General features: G+C 43.7%; 1 protein-coding gene across 3 annotated transcripts; it reads left to right on the top strand.

Moving 5' to 3' along the window:
• The first annotated feature begins 191 nt into the window (after positions 1-191).
• Positions 192-13,354, top strand: tecpr1b (tectonin beta-propeller repeat containing 1b). 3 transcript variants are annotated; one of them, XM_017306237.2, is made up of 26 exons: positions 192-281; positions 1,929-2,028; positions 2,909-3,141; positions 3,246-3,425; positions 3,545-3,667; positions 4,376-4,498; positions 4,971-5,145; positions 5,407-5,507; positions 5,606-5,707; positions 7,529-7,656; positions 7,742-8,328; positions 8,897-9,009; positions 9,089-9,244; positions 9,338-9,487; positions 9,588-9,745; positions 9,937-10,064; positions 10,269-10,359; positions 10,451-10,547; positions 10,979-11,058; positions 11,136-11,192; positions 11,261-11,435; positions 11,535-11,670; positions 11,785-11,877; positions 11,963-12,069; positions 12,164-12,283; positions 12,474-13,354. In XM_017306237.2, exons 3-26 carry the CDS (start codon positions 2,917-2,919, stop codon positions 12,612-12,614), a joined length of 3,546 nt encoding a protein of 1,181 aa, XP_017161726.2. In that variant the 5' UTR covers positions 192-281; positions 1,929-2,028; positions 2,909-2,916; the 3' UTR covers positions 12,615-13,354. The 3 variants fall into 3 exon arrangements, with proteins under 3 accessions (XP_017161726.2, XP_008415051.2, XP_008415050.2); XM_008416829.3 differs by lacking the exon at positions 192-281 and adding an exon at positions 1,612-1,740; XM_008416828.3 differs by lacking the exons at positions 192-281; positions 1,929-2,028 and having other exon boundaries at positions 2,618-3,141.
• Positions 13,355-13,820: the final 466 nt, after the last annotated feature.

Raw genomic sequence — 13,820 nt, 5'->3', positions numbered from 1 at the left:
CGCAACAACCCCAAATCTTCACCAAATGTCCTCCGTTACAAACGGGAATGATCCGAGTTGTTATGGAAACGGCTAACTTAATTCCATTTCAGTGTTTGAAGTTGGTCCTTCGGTGCCCAAACAGAAGCTACGCACCATCGTAGCACCTAAAAACTCAGGTAGAAGTCAGAAAGGCTTTTGCTTTCTGTCTGGATTGTCACAAGAGAAGAATCATGTGATGGGCTGCTGTTGCGCCTCTGCGTATTGAAAGGCTTCTTAAAGGGATAGGACACGAAAACAAAGTATGTATGGCAAGCCATTTATGTATATATTAATGAATTTAATGTATACTTGTAAATGTTGCAAAACCAAAATACTTGATGGTGGTCATATGTATATATACTCTATCCCTTCGCAAGGCAATACACTGATCTCTATGCATTTCTATGGCAGGCCCAAATGATAGGTGTTATTAAAGACATAGAATAAAAATAAAATCAGCTTGCCATACCCTGCTGCATGCAGCGCACTGCAGCGCCAACCTCTTTATCACAGAGGACAACGTTGCCTCCTGTCGCCAGCTGATTTTAATAACAGCATTTATTATTATCATTGGAATAATAAGCAGTTGGTTTATTACTTAAAACATCACCAACTCTGTTTACTAATTTTCATAAGTTCATAATATGGGAACATCTATGGCTTCATATGGTTTATTGATCCAGAGGATGAAACTATAAGGGAAAGAACCATTAAATAACTACAGGAGAGTGTACACAAATATAGTACGTTTAACCTCTATTGGCTATAATATCTGATAACAGTTACTTTTTATAATTTTTGTTTTAATATTCCACATGTTATGCTGTTAATAGGTGGACAAACACTTATTCCTCAAAAGTCACAAAACTTACAAGTCATTGTGTCTCTTTGAAGTTACACACTAAAACAATGTCAGCCTGATTATTGACCCACTTTATGGCTAGAAAATGTTTGGACACTTTTAAATTTCTGCTTTCAGCTCAAATAAGTTCCACCTGTAGGTTCAATGGGCTTCATTTATGAGAGGAAATCAAAGAAACAAAACACAAAACTTGGTTCTTTTTGATTATTTTTATAGTTCCCCCTTACACGGTTTATTGTAGATTCTGAAAGTTGATACTTAGCACGTAAATATTTCAAATACTTTAAATCTTTTGAATTCGTGGTTTCCAACTTATTTCACATAAAGATAAAAGGTTCACAGTGAATAGATTATTTTTACTGCCCTTCTAAATAGTTGTGAGGAACTCTTTCACAAAACACTAAACATCAATGCTATGTTGAAAATATTTTTGCTTTGAGTAATATAATGGCATAATTATAGCAAACAAAATTCTCCAGTCTATATATTGATCAGAAGATAAAGTGTTTGATTGTTTTATGGTGTTTTGTGACACCCTGGTATCATCTGTCACCAAGCCTTGACCTTCAATAATTAATAACCCGCCGCTGAATAAATTATTAAAGCCACCCCGCTTGTCAGTAGCCTCGAGAGTAAAAAATACCAAAGGCCTTCGGTTTGGACCAATCAGAGAGAGGGATCCCGCACTCCTGCAGCGTTGTATCCAATCACAACAGCACTTCCTCCATTTCCTGTTGTGCGTCTAGAGTTGGACAGGGCAATACTCTAGTCCACAATATGAAATAAATTCCGCTCTGTGGATGAATGACGCCAGGTTTTTATTTGTTGTTTCCCAGAGGTGTCGTTCATGAGCATGCGTAAGTATGTTTTGTGTTTTTGACCGTCCCCTGCAGGTTAAGGCCACCTGACTGCAGCCGACTGACTGAAGATGTAAACTGCTTATAGACCACTTTGCGGCTTTTCCATCCTACCTATGCTTTCCTGCAGCTTAGCATGGCATTTGGCCACTTAATGCTTATAAACATTGCTTCTGAATGTGTCGCAGGATGGGTCACGCAGATGGCAGCATCTGCTGTCGCACCTGATGTCATGACGCTATTGGTATTTCCCATGACAACCGCGTATCGGGTCCAGTAAATATTCAGGTAGGCTGCTGTTGGACACCCCAGACTCTACTGTGTATACATCCCATGCCTGTATAGAGAAAAATGACCACATGGATATGCAGCTAAGTTTAGGATAAACTTCAGCGGAGGGTTTAATTTAAACATGTTTATTCAAATAAAGGCCCAATTGAACAGATAAGGCTAGCTTTGCTATAGTGACTGTTAGTGTCCTAGCGGATTAGTATCAGTCGATAAAGCAACTGTCAAGTGCACCAGTCAAAATAAAAGCTTGATTTCCGGTCTGGACTTTCAAAATAATACCAAATTGTTTCGTCCTATTTACTTTGTGCTGTCAACAAAATTAACGAGATTATTATTATTAGTAGTAGTGGTAGTAGTATTACTATTATTTTTATTATTATTGCTCAGTCACAAATCAGCATTTTAAAATATTTTGCTGAAAGCATTAAAAAGCTAATGAAACTTACACATATCCCAATGTCTCAAAGAAGGCAGTCATCTGCTGCTCTTGCTCACAGAGGTGGATATATATCAAAAGGAAAATAAAGAGCATTTCAGTAAATAATATTTAAATGGTTTGAAATATGTCATGCAGATTTAGTAAACCAAGTCTATGAAAAAGCTATTTACTCTTTAAACTGAGATCAAAAGGTGCAATGAAGGTAATCTGCTAATGAGAGCTGCCAAGCAGGGAAAGAAAGAGAGAAACTTCAAAATTGCTACGTGAAATTTAAAGGTGCTGCTGTTATCATCACACGGTCAATATTTCTGAAGCGAAATTTAAATTGAGGGAGATCTAATGAGTGTGTAACTCGTTGCCTCCCCTCGTTACCATCAAACTTTAACCACACATATTATGTAGCAAAAAGCCACGAGTGCTGTCCTCTGTTTCCGTTAGGAGCCGCCATGCCTATCACGCTGCTGTGGGCCGTGGATGTGTATGGCAGAGTGTACAGCCTCTCCACAGCTGGCCAGCGCTGGGTCCGCGCTGACGACCTGCTGCTGGAGCTGAAGCGCGTTACTGCAGGCAAGGGGCGCTGCTGGGGCATCGGGTGCGATCACCACATCTATCTGAACATAATGCCCAGTGAGACTTCCATCCGCTACCGCGAGGAGACCTACGAGAACCAGGTGAGCCCAAGAGATCCTGAAACAAATCCTCTGTTTCTTAACTGTTGGATTTATCTAAATAATGCTGACATTTATTCTTTTGTCATGTGTGTGTTTATTGTCAGAGATGGAACCCAGTGGACGGCTTCACTGACGTCCTGCTGCCCACCGACCGCTGGCCCTGGAGCGACGTCACCGGAATGAACCCACAGCCACTCCACAGCTTCCAGCTGCCGTCCCGCAGCTGGGAGTGGGAAGGTGACTGGTATGTGGATCAGAGCTGTGGAGAACCCGGCCAGACTGGGGTGAGAAATACCTTAACTTATTCTTTTTTTTTTTTCTACTTCTCTTTGAGGGTTATTTGATTAATAAATGGAGCAAATTTTCGGCCTCCGCCAAGCATTTTGTTTCCCTTCTTCTGTAGGGCTGGGAGTACGCTGTGGATTTTCCAGCCAACTTCTCCCCAGACAAGAAGTGGAACTCCTGTGTCCGCCGCAGACGATGGATCCGCTACAGAAGATACACAGCACAAGGCACATGGGCAAAGGTTAGCCACGCACTGTTTACTCTCTGTGACTGATTTGTTCAGTTCTTAACAATTTCCACAAAGGAGAGCAGAAAAGGAAGGTAATGTATTTCCATCAGAAAACACAATTGTTAATTATCCTTTTCACATTATAATCCCCCAAATCCCTAGTTAACTTCATGCTAGTGATAAAGAACCTACAAGTGTAAATCCAACCATTTCAAGCTATCATTTGCTCTGATTTCGTGGGATTTAATCTGATTCCCTTTCCTTGTGGACACTGTTGTTTTCCAAGTGATATGTTGTGTTCGGCTTTTGATTGAGATGCTTTTGTCACGTTGGTCATATATTTTTATTGTGATCCAACCCAAATAGAGCATGATCTTCAAAAATATTCACTGTATTTTTCTACAGAACTTCAAATAGGACCTCTTACTTAAATTTTATATATATATATATATATATATATATATATATATATATATATATAATTTTGTTCTCGCCAATCGTGGATCTCTGCAGTTCCTCCATACCTACTTCAGTTTTTTTTCTCAGTACAGAAGCATTAATTAAGAGTTTTATAGTACATATTTTGAGTGCTGTCTTATTACTTCACCTGCTGACATGTGGATATTTATTTGGCACTTTGTATACCAAGAAAAATCTCCATGGCGACTGTAAGTCAAAGCTAATTGGATGTTTCGTAAGGCCAGTACTGTCTCCCTGCAGATCCCTTTGGATAGCCCTAAGAAGCCCCCGCTGCCGCTCTGTGACATCAGCTGTGGTGGCTGGGAGATGAGTGACCAGTCAGGGAGGTACCCATACCTCTGGGGCGTGTCACAGCAAGGGCAGGTCAGTCACAAGGTGGCAGCAGCTGAGGTTTTATCTTTCTGACACAAACCTATACTTTCGCTTTACGTTTTAGGGGAATTATTAGCTTCCCACAAAACCTATAATATTTGTTTTTAGTAAAACAAATCATTTTTCTTATCATCTCTGAGAATGTTTGCTCCACTGACCATGGTTTCACTGCGGTTTCCAGGTTTTTATCAACACATAATGTCGGGCATCACTTTATTGAGCCTGCATGGCCACAAGAGGGCAGCATAACCTCATCTGAACCACAAGGCTGAACTACTAACTTTTCCGACCCAAGAGAGCCAAAAAATTGTGATTTTGCTCAATTAAAAACATGTAATACTTTATTAAAATCCAACATGTAATTGTTGGAATTGAAACCGAAGATCTTGATTTCATGCCTAAAATCCTGTTTACCAAATGTGACCGGATTTAACGATCTGCTAAAATGACTTGTGCTGCACAGGTGTGGTTCAGGGAGGGAATCCACCCCCGAGTGCCGGAGGGTACCAGCTGGGAGGAGGTGGAGGTGCCCAAAGAAGTGGCTCAGTTGTCAGCCGGCCCTGGGGATCTTCTGTGGGCTTTACTGTGGGATGGAAACCTGATGGTTCGTACAGGCCTCAGTCTGGACAGCCCGACAGGTCCGCACCACCGTGGCACACTCCATCCCTGAGTCCAATTGTTTGTTTTTTTTTTGTTTGTTTTTCCCCCCTGTCCTTTCATCTGAGAAATTGTCATTTTAAACACTTTAATTCTATTAATTATGTATTCGAAGCTCTATTAATTATTTTTCCATTGTAATTCTCTATTAATGGGTGATGTTGTAAGTGAAATGTGACGTTTTGGTTTTACGGTGCAACTTATTTTACAGAGCATTGTGCATTGTGTATGTTCCACCGTAGGTACCTCCTGGTTGGAAGTGGAGTCGCCCTCAAAGGAGGTGGAGGCTCTTCACGTGGCCGTCGGAGTCAGCGTTGTGTGGGTGGTCACAAAGGACTATAAGGTGTGATGACGTCTGAAATGATCTGAGTAGGTTTGGTTTACCTGTCAGCTACGTGTGCGGACTGGAGCGGTTGTGTGTGTGTGTGCGTGTGTGTCCAGGTGTGGTTCAGGCGTGGCGTAAACTCCCACAACCCCTGTGGATCTGGCTGGATCAGCATCGGAGGGGAGATGATGATGGTGGACGTGGGACTCAATGACCAGGTTGGAGGAGAATTTTTACTTGGGGAATTAATTTAAAACAGTACATGATTGCGATCTGAAAGAAAAATGTTTGTTTTGACATTTTTTTTCAAGTAAAACTGTTAAAACTATGGTTAAAATTTCTAATTGGTCTCAGACATACTGTAATTATTATCAGTCATATTTAATGTGGAGCTCGGCTGTGTGAGCCTCTGGGGAAGACTCCTGAATCGGGCGTTAAGTGTGACTTGTTGACTCCACAGATCCAGGCTTTATGGAGGAGTAGGTCACTGATCAGTTTTCAACTTTACTGTGGAACTTTCACGGAGATTAACATTTCAACACCAGTAAAACATAGTTTTTGCAGCATCATGGAGATGCTGTCCTTCAGCAGATCCAGTGGAGCAGGGCGGGGTTGATGGGAACATGGATGACACTAAATATTAGGCAATCCTGGAAGAACTCCAGTGTGAGTGCTGTGCCATAATTATATTTGTCGTCTTTTTGCATCCCTCTGCATGAGTTTGGGCCATTTAGCAAAGAAGGAAGGACAGAAACGCAATTCTGTATCTAGAGCAGTGGTTCTTAACCTTTTTTGACGTACCGAACCCCCCAGTTTCATTTGCGCATTCACCGAACCCTTCTTTAACTCCGAGGCAGAGGCTCCGCCGAACCCCTGAGACCGACTCACCGAACCCCTGGGGTTCGATCGAACCCAGGTTAAGAACCACTGATCTAGAGACAAGAAAACTGTAACGGCTGTAATTGTAGCAAAACACGATTATGGATTCACAATGCACAATGCCTAAAAATACATTCACACCACACTTTTCAGATTTTGTTTTAATAGAAAGAAAAATAAGCCTACATCTTTGTTGTTCCTACATCCTTGTTGTAGCGCATTTTACAGTTATGTGCTTGCCTGTGTTGCTCTGTCATAAAATCCTAGTAAAATGCACTGAGGTCTGTGGGTGCAACACAAAATGTGACAAAATTCGTCGCACTTTGTGTACTTCTGCTCTTTGTGCCCCTATAATAGAATGAAGCAAGCTAAAAAAACAAAAACAAAAAAAAAAAAACAAGCAGGGATGCCAAAACAACATTATTAAAGCTTTTAAATATATTTTCTACAAGTTTTCTAACCTTGCAGGTTTATTAAAACTTTTCTCTTTCCACTCTGAACTGTGCCTCTCCGCTGCCTGATCCACCTCACCGTCTGCCTGGATCTGGTTTCAGGACAGCAGAAACTCTTCACTCCGTGTCTCACTGCTGAAGACTTTGCTTGCGCTGCAAACCCCACAGCTCCCACCTACGCCTCCCCCACCCCCCACCGCTCCCAAACCTCTCCTCGGCCCATTCCAACCCCTCCGCCTCGCTTCCCGTCAGCAGCACTGTAACACGAGCACGGCGTGTCGCTCTGGCCAATGTCCCCTCAGCAGTCGCACCTCAGGGTCCGGCCTTAAATATCCCCAGACTGTATTCCCACTGGCCTTACATATGGGAGACTCCCTAATTAGAAGCTGGCCAAGGCGTCGTCATCAAATCCCATATTTCATGTTTCAGGGCTTCAGTTATGGGGATGGCTTAACGGAGCCAGAACAGGAGTTACAGTATATGGCCTTATAAAGTAACAGCTGCTCTGATTGGTCTATCGGAAAAACTGTTTGATTAAATTGTAGTTTGTGGGATTACTGGAGGTGAATTGATGAAACAGCTAAATAAATAAAGAACACTTCACTGTCTGTGTTTAACAGGTGCCATACAACATTTGTTTTTTTGTTGTTTTTGTTTTATTTTACTGCTGTTCTTCCACATAAATCTCTCTTTGTCTCTGTCTGTTAGGTTTGGGCCGTTGGTGAGGATCGGGGGGTGTATTTTAGGATGGGTGTGACCCAGGCTGAGCCGAGTGGAAATGGCTGGATCCCCGTTTCTGCCCAGTGGGGCAGCAATAAAGAGCTTAGTCCACCCAGGTCTGCAGAGTAACATCAACCAAGTCTCCACTAATCATACCTGACCTTAATCAGCCTGTTATTACTCCCTTTGTGTTTTCATAAGGGATGAGTGTGAGTTTAGTGGCCACCTGACTGAGACCTCACAAGGCTCTGCACCAAGTGGCTCTGATTCAGACTCAGAGTTGGGTCCGACTAACTCGGAGCACAGCGCTACTCCCGTACTGGAAGCAGCAGCTCCCTCTATCGTCCCCTTGGGGGGCAGCGACACGTCTGCACCTCCTCCGGAGGTAAAACAACCGTCCTCGGCCTCTCGGCAAGACGCTCCAAAAGCATTCATCCCGGCCAGCGACAGCTTCATCAACAGCCTGGTGTCGGACCGCGACAGAACCTCCACCACGCAGCCGTCCATCACCGAGATGCCGCAGGAAGACGGCGTGGAGCTGCCTCCAGCTCCGGTGCTCCCCACCCTTCCGGCCACTGGGCACGACGTCCCCTTTATGAACGTGGACCTAGAGGGGGCCGGGGCGGCTCGGAGCGCACAGGCAGCAGGGCGTTCACTGAGCGACGTCCTGGGAACCCTGGAGAACCCACAGGGCATCGGGGAAGAGGATGGACCCGTGTGGGCGTGGACGTCCGGTGGAGGATGCGATGTGGATGCGAGTTCACGGATCAGCTGGCTCAGTTCCACAGGTACGTGGGCAGCCAGTCTCTGAGGCTGTATGATGATGGGATTGTGATTCCTGATTGGGAATTATTATAAGGATAATCTAGTCTGAGAAAATATTTACAAAGAAGGAAAACAGGAAAAAGGAGGGAAAAAAATGTCACACCACTTACATTTTTCAGTATTTTAGGGTATCTTTAAATTGACAGATTGAGCAGCTGCCTTGCATTCTGTCTGATTCCCAGACTTTCAGGAAGTCATTTGAAGTGGTTGAGTCAGTCCTACTCAAAGGTTTTGTTTAAGATTTTGATGCATTTACTTTGTTTTTAGAAATAATAATAATAAAATAATAATAAAAAGAGGTTAAAAATGTCCTAAAAACATTTGAAAGAACCTCTAAAGGTTTGAGAAGCCACTAAGCAAGACCAGTTTAAAGGTCTACGAGAAAGTCTCTCTGCTTTGAAGTAAAACAAAAAGAAATAGGGGATTACTCAGGAATTCTGCAAGTGATCACATCTGTAGGTGCTTCGTCTTTCCTGGTTGGTTAGGGGCGTCTTTTATTCGAGTTCTTACACCTCTACGTTTGTGCATCAGGTCCTCTCAGTAGTTCCCTGTCTCTGACTCCGGTGCAATCAGCAGCCTGGAGCGAGCAGCCTCAAAAGCCGCAACATCAAGAGATCACTAGGAAACCTTTGGAGAGAAGCAACGTAAGTAAAATAAAAGTTGTCTTCCTTCTTGCTGAAGGGGTGAACAGATTCCAATTATTTTCTCCTGTTTCTTTACCAGTCGGTGTGGGTGCGTAAAGGGGCATTGCGCTGGTGGAGAGACTGGAAGCCACAGCGCTGGGTGGATGTAAGTGTTGCTCTTGAGCAATCCACCAAGTCGGACGGGAGGAAGGACAGCATCTTCTTTGTCTATTACACCCAATATGATGAGAAAAAGGTTGGTTCTCATGTGCCGACCTGGGCAGCAAGAAGAACAAGACCAGAAGTACCAAATGTATAATTACTGACTCATTGTTGATGCTTTGTTCAGTACCTTCAGGTGTTCATAAATGAAGTGACGGCGCTGGTTCCGGTTCTGCAAGACTGCCACTACACCTTTGCCGTGTACACAGCCGAAAGAACTAAACAAAGATGGCCACTGATACTGGCAGCGCCGTCGGAGAAGGAAATGAACGACTGGGTAACACTTTCGTCATCATGTAAAAACCGGGGAAATAGTTGGGTAGAGCGTTGCATGTTGAGTGTCACGCAACGTGTCTCTCACGTTTCTTGTCCAACAGCTGGGCCTGTTGTCAGACTGTTGCTGCGAGTGGCGAGGGATCGCTGGGGCTCCGACCAGACAGGCGCTGTGGTCCACCACCTCCAAGGGAGACATCATGGTACACGAGCCGCCCCTCACTTTGGAGGCAGCGGCTCACCCTATGGCCTGCGACCTTATGTGAGCCAGATACCAAAGACTGAATTCTGTTCCTCTGCTTTGCCCTGAGATTCAGTAAAATCCTCGTCGCCTCGATTTCCAGTCTTTTGCCTTTTGTTGTCTGATATGTCGCCAGATAACCTTTCGCCTGTCTCTTTGCCACTCTATGTACTAACTGCTGGGACTAACACTGGGTGCGTGCGCTGCTGCAGGTTCTGGCGCCAGATCCCGGGCCACCTGCGCTGCGTAGAGTCTAACAGTCTGGGGCTGGTGTGGGGCATCGGGTGGGACGGCGCTGCCTGGGTCTACAGCGGGAGCTTTGGGCGACAGCCCAGCTCGGGTAACGCACGTCCTTCAGACAGGAACATTTCCTGCTGATTTACAGAAATGCTGCACTAACATTTAGATCATTTGCTAAGTAAAATCTTCACTTTCTTTTGTTTGTTTTGTGCTCTAATGGGGAAATACACCAGCATCCTGCTGCTGACGCTTTAGTCTGTGCATAAACACGTGAAAATGACCTTGTGTGTGTTTTCTGCTGCAGTCAACCCTGAGATTCAGTTACAGACTGATGTCAGGAGCGTACATGTGTATGAGAATCAGCGATGGAACCCAATGACTGGTTACACTGACAAGTAGGTCTCCTTCATTTTACAGATGTTTCTAATTACTGACATGCACCAATATTACATCCCAGTACATTTTTCATAACGATAAATCCTACAGAGGACTTCCTACCGATCGCCCCATGTGGAGTGATGAGAGCGGCCTGAAGGAATGCACCAAAGGCAGCACACACCCTCCGTCCCCTCAGTGGTCCTGGGTAAGAGGACTCCCAACTTTACCTCCTGAAATGTTATCCAGCGTTTAGATTTTAACGGGTAAAATCAGCAGTTTGGGAAAGTTTTAGCAAGTTTGCAATTTTATTGAGCAAATGTGGGGGAAAAAATGGAGAAAGGGAAGAGAAATGTTTGCATTTCAATACCCAAATTCATCCACCTATATAAACATTCATCTGTTTGTCGATCTGTCCACCCCTTCGTCCTTTTACTCATCCATCCATCCTTACTGACTGTAATTTTTGTAGGTTTTGTGTTCAAATCCTGACTTGTTCACAAATATCTGTCATAAATTATTAGTAAACATTAGTGTTAATTCTTTGCAAATGTGGCAATTTAGGACTAGAAACTAATAATGTGTAAGGATATTATACAATGGTTGCTTTCTGTTTGCTCTAATTTCCTGCTGCTTTAGGTCTCGGAGTGGGCTGTGGATTTCAGCGTTCCTGGAGGAACAGACAAAGAAGGCTGGCAGTATGCTGCAGACTTTCCCACGTATGAAACATTTACTTCTCGACGTTTGACTACAGAGGAGATTTTAGCCATTTGTCTGACTTGTCCCTTTCTTACAGGACATTTCACGGCCACAAAACCATGAAGGACTTTGTGAGGCGCCGAAGATGGACGAGGTAAGTACTTGCCTTCCTCCAGTCCGTCACTCTGTTTCCACGTTAACGGTGACCTGTTCGTCATCCAGGAGGTGCAAGATAACAGTGAGAGGTCCGTGGAAGATGGTGCCACCGATCCATCTCAGCGACATCTCTCTGATGCCGTGTCTGACTCAGAGCAAAATGGAGCAGGTCCCCGTGTGGGCCCTGAGTGACAAAGGAGATGTCCTGTGTCGGCTGGGCGCGAGTCCCCAGAACCCCGCGGTGAGAAATCTGTGTTTTTAGATCACGTCCTGAGAATATATCGTCTATGAATTATGGATTTGTGGGTCAGAATTTCTGGAAGTGTTTCTGCTCCCATAGGGAAGCTCCTGGCTCCATGTAGGCACAGATCAGCCGTTTAAGTCCATCTCCATTGGAGGAGCCAATCAGGTGTGGGCCATCGCGAGGGACGGAGCCGTGTTCTACAGAGGATCCGTGTCTCCACAAAACCCCGCAGGTCAGTTGGACATGAACGCTAATCTATGGGTCAGACCTATTAATCACCGAAACATAAATATGGGTATTCAGGGTTGAGTTCAGACCATCTCAGGAGCTTTTTCTCATTCTGTAGGAGAATGCTGGTACCACATCCCCTCTCCTCCGAGGCAGAACCTCAGACAGCTGTCCGTCGGCCGGACTTCCGTGTTTGCCGTCGATGACAACGGTGAGTTTTCATTCGATCTGGTTTGCTTTGCGTCTTCAAACTACTGAATAAAAAAAAACAAAACATGTTGACTGACGTCTTTCAGGTAACCTGTGGTACAGACAGGGCCTCACGCCCAGCTACCCTCAGGGCTCTGCATGGGAGCTCATCTCTAACAACGTCACCAAGGTGTCTGTGGGACCGCTGGACCAGGTACACTCGCATTTAAAATACATATTTGACCTGGAAGATGTCAAGAATACCATCATCTAAAGGCAAAACATGATTTTTTTTTTTTTGCTTTTAGGTTTGGATCATCGCAGACGGAGTTCCAGGCTTTCCTACTGAGACTCCTGGATCCGTCTGCCACAGGCTGGGTTTGGGGCCCATGGCACCCAAGGGTCTGTCCTGGGACTACGGCATAGGGGTGAGTTAAGGCTTTTTTTTTTACTTCATAGTTCCTTATCAAATCACTTTATTTAAACAATTGCAAAAATGATTCATATTGCAATCATAAACTTGTAACCAAGCGATATAGGGGGATACAGCAAACATGTGGAAGATGTTCTGGGTTCTGAAAGGGTTTGTCAGTAATTCTCCAACTGTTTGTCTTGCAGGGAGGATGGGAGCACATCAGTGTGAGGGGAAACTCCGCGGAGCCTCTTCGGGGGCCCGTCCCTCCTCCCGGCGGCCCCTCTCGTAGCCCCGCCCTCCAGCGACCTGCGGCTCAAGTGAACGGGAGCGCCGTGTGTGTGTAGCACCTCTACAGCCCCTCCGCCCTCTTTGTGCCTGGAAAATCAGTTTCTTTCCTCTGACCTATTTTTCATTCCTTTCACGTAAAGGGACTGCACAATCACAAAACAGACTTTTTGACTAAGCATTTCGGTCGGATTTGTCCGATGGATGAATGTTACAGCAAGGTTGATTTGCACAAGAAGAAATATTTCAGTATTCAGTGAAGATGGAGGAAAGTAAGCTACAAAAAAAAACCTTAATAATGTGGCTCTCTTGATGTCTCTCAAGACGTTTTTTTTTTAAGAAAAGGCAAATGCATGTTGATCCCAACCACTGGACTGAACCCAACATCTTGTATGCATATTTACAGCTTCCTGTGAAAACCTAAGAGGGTGAGATTTTATTTAAGGGCTACGCTTTGGTTTTTAACGAACGTCAGTGTAACCGGGTTTTTAGTTTTACTCTCATTTTGATCGACTTACTCATCAAAACTCTTGTTTGCATTTCATTTGAAATTATTTACTATGCATTGTTGGAATTCGTTTCCTTTATCTTGTCCGACTGTTTGTGGTTGCAGTGCTTACAGATAGCGTTTTTTTTTTTTTTTACTATACAGATTGAAACATCTCAGTCTTTACCATCAGATAAAACCGCTCCACCCTTTTGCAATAAGTACACATTCCTGTTGATACACACATCACGACCGGTGGTGTTATAAAGGGTATTGAAATGTGAAATAAAGACTTAAAGTACTGTTCTATCATTTGACGTCATACTGTTCTTAACGGAAAAGCAACTCGATTGGAAGAGATTTTCATATTTTGCCCTTCTATTCTGTGCTTATTTAAAATGTAATATTAAAATACATTTTAGTCTAGATAACTCACTGACCCAACTCCTACAGTTTAAAAGGAAATTTGATCTAATGTCAACAAAATGTATTTGAAAAAGTTAAAACAAAAGGTTTTTTTATGTATAGTGAGGCATGTGGCTTCAACTGTAATTAGGAAAGGTAGAAAAACAAATCTAATCAAATGGGATTGTATTCTGTACCCTGTTCCCAAATGTAATTCTCAAAAAGTCAAAAAAAAAAGAAAAATACTTTACACCAATTTCACCTACTTGCAGTATTAACAGGTATTTTGTTTTAAAACCAGTTGGATGTGTGCAGTTTTAATACCAGCAAAGCTAAAATTGACCATGATATGAAAATTATTTCAGATTACAAT

This window comes from Poecilia reticulata, chromosome 8, assembly GCF_904066995.2.
Source record: "Poecilia reticulata chromosome 8, P_reticulata-male-v2, whole genome shotgun sequence".
NCBI lineage: Eukaryota > Metazoa > Chordata > Actinopteri > Cyprinodontiformes > Poeciliidae > Poecilia > Poecilia reticulata.
The sequence above is the reverse complement of the archived record's forward strand: the minus strand, read 5'-3'. Positions and strand labels throughout refer to the sequence as shown.

Bases quoted from the DNA above. Each gene is read 5' to 3' on its own strand.
- tecpr1b (XM_017306237.2), top strand. From the start codon at position 2,917: ATGCCTATCACGCTGCTGTGGGCCGTGGATGTGTATGGCAGAGTGTAC. The intron at 10,548-10,978 runs GTAAGAGGACTC...CTGCTGCTTTAG, and splicing joins CGTCCCCTCAGTGGTCCTGG to GTCTCGGAGTGGGCTGTGGA. The intron at 12,070-12,163 runs GTACACTCGCAT...TTTTGCTTTTAG, and splicing joins CTGTGGGACCGCTGGACCAG to GTTTGGATCATCGCAGACGG.